This window comes from Ciconia boyciana, chromosome 24 (genome assembly GCF_034638445.1).
Source record: "Ciconia boyciana chromosome 24, ASM3463844v1, whole genome shotgun sequence".
In the NCBI taxonomy this organism is placed as follows: domain Eukaryota; kingdom Metazoa; phylum Chordata; class Aves; order Ciconiiformes; family Ciconiidae; genus Ciconia; species Ciconia boyciana.
In genome coordinates this window covers 4087199-4103688 of record NC_132957.1, presented here as the reverse complement: position 1 = coordinate 4103688, position 16490 = coordinate 4087199, and the positions used below count along the sequence as shown (strand labels likewise).

The 16490-nt window shown below is 37.5% G+C and overlaps 1 protein-coding gene across 7 annotated transcripts in view; it reads right to left on the bottom strand.

The window, feature by feature from the left end:
* The window catches only part of MYO9B (myosin IXB), a 45959-nt gene that overhangs the window by 28684 nt on the left and 785 nt on the right, over positions 1-16490 (bottom strand). For 6 of the 7 annotated variants that reach the window (XM_072845535.1, XM_072845530.1, XM_072845536.1 and 3 more), the window contains exon 2: positions 6304-7197. In XM_072845535.1, coding sequence (XP_072701636.1) covers positions 6304-7140 — 837 coding nt within the window. In that variant the 5' untranslated portion in view covers positions 7141-7197. Of the gene's footprint in view, positions 1-6303; positions 7198-10441; positions 10552-16490 lie in introns of all 7 variants that reach the window. The other variant, XM_072845531.1, reaches the window with a different exon arrangement.

Below are 16490 nucleotides of genomic sequence, written 5' to 3'. Positions count from 1 at the left end.
TTTTTAAGAGTCCATTTTGCATAAACATGCATATAACTTATGCATAAAATCCAGGTCAACTCCTTACAGTTACCAAATAACACCAAACCAACAGTGGAAGTCCAGTAACATCAGCACAGCAAATTGTCTGCTTCATAAATCAAAAAGCCTATTCCTCTCCCACCGACGGTGGCTCAGCTGTGGCTCTGTGAAGAACACCATCCAACTTCCCATTTAGTCTATTAAGAAATCTGTTGCAGTGAACTTTGCCAGGCTGCAGAATAGTGGAGTTGCAAACTGATTCTGGAAAAACTTCTTTTTAGAAAGTTTTCTAACTTAAGCCACCAGTTAACTATCAGTTTACTAGATATATTCAAGAAACCAAAACAAAGTATAGCAAAATTTGCCACATTATTTTTTAATAATAAATATTTTGGCATTATAGAGTTAAGAAATCCCATAACCCGGGCTTCCTGAAAAACTTTTCTTAGTGATTACTCATATAAGCAATGAATACAGTTTAAAACCAAAGGCTCTTATGATCTCATGTGTCTGGTATTTAGTCAAAGCATACAGCAAATTCTTAAAAGCTGATCTAATATTATCAGTTTTTAGGAAAGTTTTCATGTACTGAATGGTTTTCTCATAAGAGCCTTTAACATCTACAACTTTTTAAAGAACATTCCAAGTCACTTAACATTTTGGGTGGGGATTTTTTTTTTTTTTTGTAAAGTTTAAAGTTAAACTCTAATCAACTGCTACCATATTCTTCTATATACTTTGAAGAATTAACTATATGAGAAGTGACATTCCTGCCTAAAATCAGAAGAGTGCAAAAATATGAAATGTTAAATATTTTGGTATTTAGCAATTAGATATCTAACTTACTGTAGCTTTATCCTACCAAAAACAAACAAACAAAAAAAGTATTACAGCTAAGAATTAAACGCCCATATTACCTAGCCATTGGTCTGCACAGAAAGCATCTTTCACAGGTAATTCTAGCCAGGTACTGTACACATAGCCCAAATTCAACTGAAATATCTCCCTGGTTTGCCTCTACAGAGAGCCACCTACGCCTTTACTAAATAAATTCAGAAGATGTGAGGGGACAAGAGACAATTTCAGCTAAAGAGAAATAATCATTTATATAAGAAACCCATTTACTGTTTTCCCTTGTGAGTCCACGAGGAGACAGATAAAAAACGAAAAACTAAAACTGAATCTCTCCAATGCAGAACACTAGCTATAAAAAAAGAGGGTGAGTCAAAAATAGCAGACCAAGGCCAGCAGGAATCAGAGTTGGGATAGCCTATTCTGGTAGTCAGGAAGTCATCCAACCCATCCTCTTACCTTGGAATGCAAGAGGCATAAACTGGAGTCTGCTACTCAAAACTCCTACATCAGTGACAGCTTTAAAAGTATTTGGAAAAAAGCCCAATTCTCCTTTTATTTGCTGTAAAAAGAAAACTCCAAACAACACACATGCTCTTATCTACCTCAGGAACACAACTAAAAATCTCATTTAATTCTTTCATTAAAATTGCCAAAATCCAAAAAAGCTATCAGCGTTTCTATGTAAACCACTCTAATCCATGGCAGACCCACCACTGCACAGACCAATCTTTTAATGTGCCAAATGACATCGAAGACTAAAATTACACACCCTGGAAGAGGAAATGACTGCTTCAGAGTTGAACTCAGTTTGGTAGTGGTCTTCACAAACACACTGCAAAATATCCACTCATTAGCACAGAAGTTGCAGTGTTCAGGGTAATTCTGCAACTCTGCATGCTGTATGATGTCCTGGGGAAGTCTAAACTATCCACATGATAAGACTGTATAAAGGACAAGGTGATTTTTCCCCAAGAGATGTGTGCAGCAGGGAAAGTATGCAACAACACATTTCTACCAAAAAAAAAAACACCAAACTAGTTAACGTCCAACCAAATGGAAAAAGGAAGTTCCATTCCTCCTCTGATTATGATTCTTAAAACAAACACATGCAGATAATAGCCTCAAAACAACTACTTTCCCTTAAATAGAACAGACTACACCCACTAAATATATATGCAGACTTTTATGGCAAATACAAATGAAAACCAGAGTTGAAGCACCACTCAGCTTAAGTCCATCTTATACCAAAACCACAAGCACAATGGGACTGTAATAAAGAAAACAGAGCTGACGGCAAATTACTTTACTCTGTTTTCCACAGAATGGTAAAGCATAAAAGTTTGCTTTCTACAATGAAATTTAACAAGCTTTTTAATATGCTGAGTTCTAGAAAATCTCATCCGCCCACCCACCTGTGCTGTCAATATTAATTAATTCATATTTACAACTGCCTTCTTTAGAAGGCCACTTAATGAACGCTTCCTGTTGGACTTTCCATTTTCTTTGGGCCTTAGTTCTTTTCGAAGAATGATTCAGTGCCATGAAGAAATCTTCAAGAACACATCCAAATGGAAATAAGTATATGCTTTTCAAAATAATACATGAGAAAGTTATGACAACCCCAGTATTTCCATCTGTCCTGCTGCTCCTCAGCTTCCATTTCAGAGGGAAATAAACTTTCAGCACACTAAGAAAATAACTTCTGTAATAAACCCAAGATACCAAGGGTTACAATTTAACAACAGACAGCAGGCCAACAGGAGCTTTGCTGCCAGAAGAGGAAGCTCCAATTCCCTCTTACTATGTCCCTCGCCACATGCTCCCATCCCCTCGCTCAATTTTCTGCCACTTTACTAAGTTAATTGGCTTGAAGAATCTGATAAGTTAACTTTAGGTCTCCAAAATAAGTTGAGAGTCTTAGATTGCACACTGTGCATTTAAATCCGAAACATGCATTTTAAGACATTTTTCCCTGATGAAAGGGAAATATAAATTTATTGGAAACTTCTTAAGTGCGTATGGAAAGGTTTAATTAAGTTGTTCGAGACTCTATAAAATAAAGGTTTGATTCACTATTACTAATTTGACCCAAATATTAGTTCCCAAATGTAAATTCCTTCTTAGGACTTCAACCGTAAGCAAGCTGAACTTAACAGGCAATACAAGAAGGCAAAACTCCAAGTCAGAGAACTATACTTCAATCGCTAAATTTAGAAGACGATGAAAAAGTCAGGAGTACCTTAAAACAGAGCCTATCTTTATCCTCCTACCAGTTTTAAAGAAACTGCTCTTCACTATAATGATCTACATTAGCCTGGAGAAACAATTAAAAAAAAAAAACCTAAGCGCAATTCCTATACAGCTAAGGCAACTGTATGTCTCATGAACTGTTAAAAACCAGCACAAAACACAGCTTTAGGCTGTGCTGAAGCATCACTGTCCCATGGAAGCGGCCAGCCTTTCAGATTCTTTTTCTCTAGAAAGCTGCAAGCAGTGCCAAGTGTGCCTCTGCTTATTAGATCCCCGACAAGGAATCTTATAAACAGCTCAGACTGGTGCTGAGATTGAGCAAAAAGCATCTGAGGATCAGAGACTAACTCATGACCAGCTTGCCTTTCACTGGCACATGTGACAGCAATTACACTGGTACCGTATTTAATTTTTAACTACACCGTCTCAGTATCATGTATTTAATTTCTCAGATGTTTGAGAAGGTAATATCAAGCAACATTTCAGGTCAAATCTCCTTTCATGGTACAGCTATAAATCCATTCTTCAAACTCTAGAAATTGTGAACAAGGAGCTAAAATATTAACAATACTTTATCTTCAAGTTACTTACACACTGGAACAGAGATTAGTTAGTCAGCACAGAAACAGGATTTGGCAAGAAATATGTTTCCAAGTTCACTAAGCATGCGATGATAAAATTATAAATCCATCCCCATAACACACTAACTGCTCACCTCTGTGCTAGAAATGTTTCATTTAACTCCTTGAACTTTTACCAAAGGTCAACCTATAAACAGACACATTTTACTTAAGTGTCAGGAAAATAAGAGGGCACTAAAAAAGGGAAGTTCTGAGCCAAAATGCAACCAACTTCTACATCATGAAAGTCAGGGAAACAGACTTCAGCCAAGAGTACATTTTCATCTTTCATGAGGACTCAAAATAAAACTTCAAAATTAAACAGACCATTCTCAAATAGTTTAAGCACACTACAAAACTGTTCATGCAAAAAATCCCCTGAAACATCCATTTAAGAAAAATTCCCTTTTACCACTTCAGTTCCCTTAAGTAAAAACCCAAATGAGTCACCACAGTAGGATTTAGAAGTGACCAACTCTAACAGAAGAGTCTGTCGTCAGTTTAACTTCCACAAAGCAAAGTCAGCTTTCCGTGCATTCCTCTCCAAGACCAAGATTTGACTTGTGTTTTTTAAAATTACACTTAAATGACTGGAATTGCACAAGAGCATCCATATTGGGAAACATGGAAGCTTCCCTGTCCACTGAATCCGCTCTGCAGTATCGAAAGTAGGATAGTTTGATTTTACTTCTGCATATTCTAAACCTACCATAGCATCACTTTTTGATATACACTGACGTTATGTGAACAGAGAAGTATATTTCCACTACCTTAAATAGAGTTGTGCCAAAATCATAGGTGCCCCAGTGATTTATTTCAGCCTGGACAAATCCCAGCCTCTGCAAGTTTCAGAAAGGTTTCTCTCTCCATAATTTCAAGTCAATGAATAATACTTTAAATAGAAAAATATATATTCAATTCTGAAAGATGTTTCAGGATTCAGATGTTCCTACATTTTTTATATTTGGTTGTCATAAACCCCTTTATCTTTTGCAATATTTGTGAGGACAAGTTTACACTGAATCAATTTGCAACTGACAAACACACTCAAAGAAGCAGAGCAAGAAGTTTCCCTGAGAATTTCACAAAAGAGCCTCATATTTTAGACAATATGTACTCCAACAGCCATGTTAGAACCCATTTGGCAAGTTTGCAAGCTAAGCTTTCAGCTGGTCATCATATTTCCAGCTAGCAAGACTATCTTCTCATGAAATGTATTACTGAATGCTCAGTGGAAGTCTGAAGAAGTCGCAGTACTTATGAGAACCAATCTTACCGTAGAAAATCACAGATATCTCTTTACGAACGTTCCCGGACATACACAACATTTACCTGTGACCCCAGCAAAGTTTTTAATTTTAATTTTGAACCTAGAGATATGTGCATTTTGCATTCAGTGGACAAACCGCAACACAAGATTTTACATCTCTACCTGGTTTGACACAGCTGTATCACGTCCGGTAGACTAGGATCTGAAACAGTTAATTTTATCAAAGGCAGAAAGATCAGCTGATCAAACAGTGCTTTCCACAGTGACCCCTTCCTGTTTTCTGTTTAGAACTGCAAACTTGAACTCCAGCAACCAACAAACCTCAAACAATTTTACTTCTTCTTTCAAGCAGCAGAAAGCAAGGCAAAAAAGAACTTGCATATATTCCTCACTCTTGATAGAAAAAATTTCAAATCACATTTATAAATGTAATACATTTTAAAGTTTAACTTCATTGCTTTTTCACATTTTATCTAAAGCTTAAAAAAAGAGCTTAAATATTTTTTAATTAAAGGGTTGTTACATTTGAGAATATTTAAACCTAAAAATTACAACGGACACGTTTGACAGCAAGGAGATTGAAGACTTTATTATGGGTGATCATTACATCCATCCAAGCTTTCAGAGTTTTTCCTTTCAGATGAGAGAGTAAAAGGGAGAGGCTGACGTCTAAAAGATCAGTTTAAGTTTGTCCTGCTGTTACCTAATGCAAGGCAAGCTGTACCCCCTCCTTCTCACGTATTTAGTTTTGCTTTCTGTTGGAAATGCTGTAGTAATTAAAAGCCAAAACCAGCTCACACTTTCTCCCCCACTAACAATGTTGCTCTCTTCAAAACAAACAATTGTAGAAAGGAAATCACTCCCTCAAAAAGTGAGTTCATAAAAATGCTGCAGGACATGCTTACACACAAAGGCGCGACTACACTAAGCAGTTAATGTTTCAGTGGAACAATCTTTTTATGAAAACATTTACTTACGATTTGATTCAAATGCCATCAAAACTTTAAGATGGAAAACACAGGTAACCTCTGTCCCACAATATTAGTGTTTAGTGGTGGAAAGTTAAGTCAAATAAAAATTAAAAGCTACAGGAAGTCAACTGAACGGAAGGATGAATTAAGGAAAATCAATTAGAAGCAGTCGAGCAACACAGCCAAACACCAATGCAGCCCAGTGATATTTAAAGCCTAAACCAAGTAGGTGACTCTCAAAAGTAGTATTCAACAGCAGTTATTTGAAGTTTTCAAGAAACAATTTTCACAGAAGGCAATTTTAGCATAAATTTACCTCCAGAACTGGTCCAGCTCCTAGAATAGTTCTCTCCACACCACTTGCGTACCCTTTCTGGCTCAGCGCTGTGAGGCAGTGAATTAAGAAGTTTGTGCTTTGAGTTTTCCCAGACCCGCTTTCACCTGATATAACTATGCACTGGTTAACATGCTTTTTAAGCATTGTGTGATAAGCCACATCAGCAATGGCAAAAATATGAGGCTCCAACTTCCCAAGCTGATGATTCTCATACATCTTGACATATTTAGGATTATAAATGGGCAGGAACTTGAAGGGGTTAATTGCAATCAGAATACTTCCTGCATAAGTATAAATTTTGTGTTTTAGAAAGCGGCATTTGAGATTCTCTAGGAGCGTTGTCTCCGTTAAGTTGGGGAGATTGCACAAGTCATCAAAGTCCTCCTGATGCCACGGAAGAAAACCCCTTTCAACCAATCGCCGAGCATCTGTCTCCTTGGAAAGCAATTGCATCTGGACATATTTGATGGTCCCATCAGAGTTCCTTTCTTGCAAAAGAAAGTAGTACCCATCCTTTTGTGGATGCTCATCCTGAGCACGACGAGGCCAAAGTAAAACCCTATGAACAGGAGAATCATTTATATCAAGTACCCATTCTTCACCACCTGATTCTTTCACTTCCACAAGCACATAATGTTTCGAGACATCCAAATTCAAGATATTAATCACATCCTTGATGACATCTGAAGACGTGCTGTCCTTGGTTGCTGTCACTTTGCAGCAGGGAGCACTTTCTGTTGAGAGCTGGGGGTAAATATGGAGATTATAGGCTGCCTTTGCCTGGCAAACTGCACTGTCAGCATCTTTTAAACTCATTCTGTCCCCAAATGGGCTTCAGTCTTCCACCCCTGCTTAATATGCAGTGCCCATCGTCTAAAAAAAAAAAAAAAAAAAGTCAGGTGTTAAAAAATGTGTACAAGAAGTATTAGGGTAAGGTATTATTTTCTGGAGGATGAGAATAAAGTTATTAAATAGTCAAATTATTAAAGAACAAACGCACTATTTATGCACATCAGTGATTATTTCAAACAGTCTGCTTAGCCTATCCCATGGAGTGAATAGCTGTCACAATATCTATCCTCTTTTCACTTTTCCTTCTATTCCCATGCCATCCCTTCCTCCCTGTTATGGCAGCACAAGCATTCATACAGCCACAAAGCAAGCTGAATGGAGATAAAAGTTCAAACTAAAACTTCCTTGTTTCCCCAGGTTAGTTTTAACCCAGATAACTTCCCTGACCTGGTTCACTGTATGGCTACACAAACATTTATTCATCCTCCCACATAAACCCTCCCTTAAAAGCTGCACAAGCAGCTTGGGGTAGAAACAGGGTTTGATCACTTCTTAAATCAGCAGTGACAGTTTAGAGCAGCCATGAACTATAGCAGAAGGAGCAGCGCATAGCTTCAGGGAGGAAGACAGTTCTGACATTGAGATCCACACATTTTTTTTGTTTCCCTCAGCTGACCTCTTTTCATGAAAGGTACAAGATACCTACAGTATTTACCCCCACTCAACTTTAAGGAAACCGTGTCTATAGCTGACCAGTGCAAATATTGCTGTCAACGCTTTCTAACCCTGCACACCACAGTGATTTCTTAAACATGCACAATTTACCTAGACAAGGGACCGCTAATTTCACTTGAGTGAACCACATCCTTGCTACAGAAAGGTTTGAACATGCTTTTTATCTTCCATTTTAGGCAACAAAGTAAAATTAGTCTTATTGCAACTACTTTTCAGTTCAGCTAACAAGATCCCAAATAACCCACTTCATTCACAAGCCTTTGTATCTATCACATCAACTCCTTCTTCACTTGGTTTTTCAGGAACCTCATGCATGAGTCTCCAAAAACCATTCATTCTGATTGCTTTTTCCTCCTTTCATCCCTGATGCAGGCCAGCAATCTAACTTCAACTTAACATCAACTTCACGGAAGTCAACTTCCTCCTTACTGCCAAGTCTAAAAGCCCCTAGACTAAGTAACATTCTGTGCCTTTGCTGGTGATTTTTCTCTCAACTGCAGTTCAGTACACCCAGATCACCAGGACCAGGTTTGCTTACATTGCTTTAGTTCAACAGTTTATTAGCTTATCAGTGGGTAGTGAAAGGAGAAGGATAATTAAGTTCCCCCTTTGTTTTAACAGTCTGTAAAACTTCATACCCAGAATATCAGTTCAATTTTTGTTTCAAGAACAAAGTGTTCCAATTATACACTTACATGCTGAATATATAAAAAAAAAGGCAGAGAAATGCCAATGAAGTTGCTTTTTGCCACTAAACAACTGCACAGGAACTTGCATAAGGCCACAGAGAGCAATCATTTCAAATTAAAATCAGTAGAGTTGGAAGCATTTAGCTGCCACTTCCACTGCAAGTAATGAATCACTTCACAGAAACATATGACACAGTTCTGCCTCATGAACAGCCTCAGAGTAGAGCTGTGCTTTAAGGGAACTCTGAATAGTAAGCTTACAGAAGACACTGTTATGCAAGCTAGATAATTTTTAGTGGCTACTCATCAAAAAGAGGGCTGAGAAAGCCACAGACAGCAAGACAAACCACAGCACATCTCTGGTCAAGCTGGATGATCCCTCCAAGAATGTTTTTTTTACCCCATTAAACTTCATTCTTCATTCATTAAGAAGAGCTTATTGCAAGAACTTGGTCATACAGGAGGATGGACCAGTGAGCTCAAAGTCCCCTCTCCATTTCCTGTAATTATGACTGACTAGTAGCTAATAAGTCTGAAGTACCTTTGAAGTAATTATGCAAGTGTAAAGCATTCTTAATCTATAGAAGCTCAAACACCTTAACACATAGAAGAATCTACAGTAGACAGCTGCTCATGGGGAAGATGAAGCTGGAGCACAGACAGAAAAAAAGAACAACAGTGACCATTTTCCCTCAAGTTAGCCAGCCAGTTCATGGGAGATGGTCTTGTGCAGACTTCCTTTTTTTTTCCCCCAGCAATTAGTTTCAGACACACAGTCTGATATGATAGAGGAAGTCCCCTCAGTAAGCATTTTTGCCAAAACAGCACCCTAAAAAACGTGGCACCAACTTTTTGGCCACACAGAAGAGCTGAACCTAGGTGCTGACCTCTGACTTTACTGATAGACATTTCCTAACTTCATCTCATGTCAGCTACTAAGATATATCTGGTACATTGCTCAAGACTCCCATCTCACACTCTCCAAAGAGGAAACCGGAACACAGACGGCCTCTTCTCTACCGGTGAAAAGCCCAGGCCAATTACAGTAAGCAGCAATGCAATAGCTGGTAGTGTCTGCTCAGGTGTGTATGCCTGAAAAACTAGAAAGAGAAAGTCCCCCCATCCTGAAGAAGAGATATTTCTGACAAAGTGACACGCAGACATCAGCCTTAATGTATTTATGCTACAAACAGATTTCTAAATTATGCAGTCATCATGCAACTTGACAGAAGTTCAAGCAGGCATCCATCACTCTATAAGAATTATTTGGAAGATAATCTACAGTAGAAAGAACTTTCCGAAACACAATTTCAACGCACAGTCACATCAGCAGTAAATAGAAAGACAGTCAGCATAACACTGTGCCATTTTAACCAGACAGGAAATCCAGACACTACTTGCTGGCTTTCAACAGCATTGAGCTTTAAGACTGCTCTTTCACTCAACAACTTAAAACTGATATGCTACTTTGAATCACTTAATATTGATTACGAGGCTTTAAGAAGAAAAAAAATTTAAATTCTAAAAGTCACTTAAGGAAGAGTAGCACCCAATTACTGTTAATTCCTTTTAACCAATTCTGCTTTTGTTACCTACAGTTTATTTACCTGAAAATGCACTACATGAGTCCCAGAAGAAATAACATGATGCTTAAATTCTTCCATCCGAGAATCAGAATGAGAATATCTAGTCGTTACAAAGAGAGGTTTGAGGAAAACCTGCTGCTCTCCAACTACTTGTGAATTTTCTTAGAAAGGATATCAAATTCATTTGATGATAATGCTGCTCTAAAAGAGACAGACTTTTGTATACCTCTGGCTTCATACTAAACAATGTTTCAAACAACAAATTAGAACATAAAAGCAAAACAGCGTACACTGAACAGATTATAACTTGGTTACCTAATGAGTCCCAGTATTCAAGTAAGGACAGGGTATCATCAAGCAACTGGAAGATTAGATTCTAGTGAAGCTGGATTCCTGGCATCAAATTAAACATTTTCATGATGCTTCTAAAAGAAAGAAAAGAGCTACTGATAAAGAACATATCATAGAGAGATTGAGAGGCAGTAAGCAATCAAAAAGCCAAGTCAGTTACATAGTTCAGTAACATAAGAGCAAGAAACCAGATTTCAGCTTAGTTCATAGATATATAACTTCAAATTTATCCAAGAAACAAACCATACCAGAGGGATGGAATGGGAGCTATCCTGAAATAGGCTTGAAAAACATAGTGGGTAATCATTTAAACATGGTATTCTAACACCACAAGCATGACAGTGAATGTAATTCCCAGATACACATCAAATGAATATTTAGTTAGGCAGCCATATTACCCTTGTAATCAGAAGGTACGTGACCATCACTGCATCTAGAATATATCCAAAATTCAATTAAGAAACTAAGATAAGAATAATAGCGACAACAAAATCTGTTAGAAAATACCCCCTTACAGCAAAATACTCTAGAAGCTTTGTCTATGAGAAACACATGAAGGAGACTGATATCAGTTTAAGTCCTTGCATGGGGAACTAGAGTTTGGTAACAATCACCAGTCTGGAGGACAAAGCTATAACACAAGCCAGTGGCTGGAATTCAAAGCTAGACAAACTCAGACTAACATGAGACATAAATGTTACCAGAAGGCTACCCTATGCTGCAAAAACTTAACTGACACTAACGATGAGGCCTGATTGCTAAAGTTCTTTTTAGAAAGTCAGCCAGTCCCCAGCTACAGATGTGCCTCTTACTTAGAAAAATTAATTAGGTACCACCCTCTCATTTATGTCAAGAGTGGTCTGAACAGATGATTACAATGATTCCTTCTAATTTTATGATCTCTAATTATTTAGAAAATTTTTAAGCAATTTAAATTTATTCAATGTAATTTGGCTCATCAAGGAATCATAAGCCTGAATTCAGGTGCAGAAAAAGGAGAAATACAAGAGTAGAAGGTAATAATGAAACCATACCGGTCAGCATGCAAAACAACAAACTCAGGAAAAGAGCAGCCTAATCACCACTGCTGAGTTCTTTCTGTAGGTGGAAATTCTGCAAAGTTACCTCAATTTCTTTCAATACCCTTTCTTATAAGAAGCCCCTTTCCAATGCATGGGAAAAAACAAAGCTGTGTGTTAGAGAATTTAATAAGTGGGAGACAGAAGCTGGCATTAGGCGCACATCAACTAATTTTAGACTTCACATTCAGACTCCTTCCTGTTTTCCTTAAAATGTTTTACTTTTCACAAGCCTTTTGTAGCACAAGTATACATCTTCACAGCACTTAAAATTTACTAAGGACAGTCATCAGCATCTGCAAAACACAGTAAAGCATTATTTTTCACCATAGTCCCCTTCTACAGATGCAACGACAGAGTTAGGCAAGCTGGGCAAGACAAAAAAGTCAAAAAAGTTAGACATGCAAAGCTTTTGATTCTAACCTTTTATTCAAAACATTAGACTGTACTAATTCTGCGGGCATGAGTGGGGCAACAGCTGCATGGGATTAGTGCTTTAAAGGATATAGTGATATACGACTTGCACCCTTGAGACAGTGGTTTCATTGTGCCAGTATAACACACACAATTTAATGGTACTTATTTCAAGTGAGATTGAAGAGAAATAAATCTGAAATAGTGCTAGGCAAATTTAAGTATAAGGTGCCAGTTACAGGCCACCTTTACTCAACTATCCTAGAAGGATAATTCCAACAGGTCTAGAAAAACGGAAGCAAGTCTAACCAGCCTAAAATCTCTTTTCAGGATTTTGTTACTTTCCCCTACCCCATCCTTTGCAAGTTCTACAGTGTATTTGTTAATAGCACTAACATAATGAGCTTATAAGGCAACAGTCTAATGCCATATTTATTTTTATATTACCGATCAATTAGTACTTTCATTTGCTTATAAAAAAATAAAAACCCACTGGGCTTACCAAACAATAACCTAAGTGAACATGGGGCAGCACTATTTAGTCCACCACTGGAGGATTGATTATACTTGCCACTTAATTCACTGAGTAGGGCAACATTTCAGGTAGCTACTTCAATACTTCGTAGAAGAAACACAGTAGGCTACATAATTTATCATCAATCTGTAATTTTACTTTTTGCTCAGACAATGTTAATAGAAATAGAAAACCAAAAATTCCAATTCTATATGGTAATTTTGACGGTATTTTCAAGTTTTCATTAAGCCAATTAATTTTTTAATATGCATTAAAGCCAACATTGTCCACTTAATACCACGCAGTAAAATTCTAGGAGAGAACTTTGCCCCAATCAGCGTAGGGTATCTGTTTAGTTTAAATAAGGCCATAATTTGAAGCCACATATTTAGTCAATGAATCACAGTGAAGCTAAAAAGGGAAAGCTACCATTACAGCAAAATTGTTGAGGATGAACTTCAAAATATTCCAGTTCTTCACATTTTCATGTACATTTCCAGTCTGTATTCCTCAAACTGAAAGATTCAAGCTTTTCCCATTCTTCATCAAGTAATTTTCAACAGAAAAGTAGAAACCTATCATGAGTACTTGACCTCTAATATTCTTGAATACCAGAATCGTCAATGACCATCCCCAAAGAGACCCCTCTGATCAAATTGAAAACATTTAGCAATTTCAAAAATATCCAGCTATTACTTATCCTTGATTTCCAAAGCAAGGATTTTCCAACAAAATAGGCTACAAAGACACCCTAAAGTTTCCACAATTAACTGTGCATTATAGGTAGGGCAAAGGCCTCAACCCTTGTCTTACCTCATGTCATAAGGACATACAGTTGCTGTTAGCCGAGCAGAAGTAATTTTAATTTTTTCCCCAGTATTCCAGACATTTGTAGACTACCTGAAAATTGCTTAGCATTCTAATAACACTTCAATATTTTTCTTAGTCTTAAAAAATTCTGCTGGACTGAACAACTTTAGATCCTCAGTTTTCTTTAACTAAAAGCTCTTGGCTTTTTCTGCTCCAAAAGGAGTAGTTCTGAATGGAGCACACAAATTTACAACACATTTGTTACTACTCTTTGTAATCAACCCTGCCAGAGAAGTTACTGCCACAGACTGCCTAACAAAGAAGCTGGACTGCAATGCAAGTAATGCAATGTAATACAGGAAAAAGTCAAAGAAATTACCTTCATTACAGGCCGTTCCTTCTCAGTTACCTTCTCTCTACTCCCTATGGCCCCTGAGACCCTGATCCCAATCTATGCCCTCAAACCACCAAAGATGCAGACCTCTACTTCCTCTTAATGACTCACATGCATAATTTAACCTCAAGACAAGGATACCTTATCAGGCTTACAGTGACATTAGAGGTCTATAACATGTTATTACATTACAAAAAGTGTGATGTCAAAGTTACAGATGTATGCTTGAGTATGATTCAGAGGAAATGAAAATGTGGCCCTGTTGAGAAAACAGGGAATGAAGGCAAAACAACAGAGTGTTAGAGGCAAAGAACATAAGCCAAAAGAACCTTGGAGACTATTCTACCACCTTTTGTAGTTTTCTTAACTTTATCCTTAATAGCATTACAGCTGTCAACAAAGGAAGTAAAAATTTCACTGGTCTAATGCTGCATTTACACTGATAAGAAATTTTCTTAAGAAACTTTAAGTTGGGGGGGGTCATCAGCAGAATGTACACATGTCAAAAATACCTTTAAAAACACTTTTATTGTTAAACATTGTTGGTCTTTAAAGGGAGAACATATTTTTCTCAGATCCGCATTGAGTTTCATTTGGTAATCAGATACAAACAACACAATAAAGCCTAGATAAAAGCAACTCTGCAAGCCACACTTAAGTCACTTGATACATCAGGAAAACGTGATATACTAGAGACAAAACCTCTGAATGTTCATTTTCTGAAATAAAGACACTCCTAGTCCTTTCAGAAGGCAGATCACCTATTAAAATACCCACCTACTGAAAAAAAAAAAGATCCTTATCAGTATCTCAGACTTTACTTCTTGATATTAGAATAAGTGCATCTTGTTTCTTAGAAATGTGATTAATAAACACCTTCAGCCTTCAAATTCACAAAAAAGTACTGAACCACAAACTTTTTGCTGAATCATATTTTTTCACTCTTTTCCTTGACTGTTGAGATAGCCAATACTGTTGCATCTTTTCGGAATTTTTCCTTTTTAAACGCCCAATTGCGAATCATGGTATTTGACCACCTAGCTGAGGAAAGGCCGTATTTAGCTTAAGTAACATTGAACTATGTGCATATGAGTCAAACAGTTATTCATACTCAGGATTATTCAATAACATTTGAATCATTATTTGTCAGAAAACTTAGTCTGTACAAAGCATTACTTTCTAGGTGAACTTCATTTAAAGTTTTCATCAGCTGCGTTTACTCTTCCTAAATTATTCAGTTCTATAAGCGTTTTAGGTTCCACAGAAAAATACAGACCTAAGAGTCTTCCCACTCTGATTAGACTATCCATTTGCACAGACAGCTGCCCTGTCACTGCAGAAACTACAACACTCAACTACTGAAAAAGCTTTTTGTTGAGACAAACGTTCAAGTAGGGAGACAAAAAAACCCCACCACCACCAAACCCCAAACAACCCAAATTGTACAGTTCTACAAAAACAGTTCCATCACATTACTGCAGTAACTCCTGAGTTTTATGCTAATAACAGTAATGATTAAGGAAATGGCCTCAGATGCATCATCCTGAAAAACACAGACAATGTTACTGGACGTTAAATGTAGAGCAGGTAGAGAATCTCACTATTAGTTCAAAGACAAAAATAATCAAGATTAACTCTTTTCTAAGAAGAGCCACAATGAATCTTGAAGCTAACATGACTATACATATGCGTTAGAAGTTCCCCATATTGCTTCCCCTACATTAAACGGATTTGTTCCTGACAAGATTCCAAGTCAAAGACACCAAAGGCTTACTAAAACTTGATGGGTGTGACACCAATATACTAAACCGGAATGCAGGGTTACCTCACAATGTTACTTTAGGGCAAGTACTTCAGCCACTTATTCCAGCTAACAGACCTGAAATCAGAGTGCTTCTAATGACCCATGACAAACTCTTATTTGCAAACACCTAGGTAGACAAACCAATACTAATTCACCTCTAGGAGTAACGTGGGAGGATGCTGATGACATCTTTGAAAGGCTAATTGCATTTGCCAGAAGCCTGATATAATCTCCAGCCCTTTGCTACGCTGCCATTTCCAGAAGGTGCAATCAAAGAATACTGAACTCATTTGCATCCAAAGTACTTCTCACTTTTCACAAACAGGACTTACAAATAAAGCTGGGTAAGAATTTTGCCAAAATACTTACAGAGTAATAGAAAACAAGGCTAAAAATTATACTGGGAAGTCATCTTCATTAGGATCATGCATACCTATATCAACTGTATGGTCACAATAGTCACGAATATGGACAGTACTCTGCTATTTTTAGTCTACAAACATGTAACAAAAAGATGTTCCCAGTTTGCATAAGTTTTACTTTCCAGAAATTGCAAAACCAAACTTACCAAAAAGACACAGCACTACCAAGATACAAACAGCTAGAGGCATGTATCAATTAGGCAATGATGGTCACCACGATAAAGCACGACCTCAGTGCTGTAGCAGCACTGATATTGTCAAGAGTTGCCCAAAAATAAAACAAAGAAACAAAAGAACCCAGAGAGTTTTAAGGAATTTTTTGAAAGATGCCGAGATATTTGTACGAAAGGTTACAGGCTGTTGATACCGAGACTTAGAGACATCATATGAAAAAGCAGAACGCTGCGTGGTTGAAAGATCAGTAAGCAGGAGATGGAAGTTAACATCATGCCCTGATCAACGGCAAGATCTTCCCCCTGCACATCGCCTGACAGACGGGAGATGCAGACGGGCGGTGAGGCATGTTCCGTCCCTTAGGGCATGTCCAGCTCTTTAGGCGCATCAGATGCAAAACAA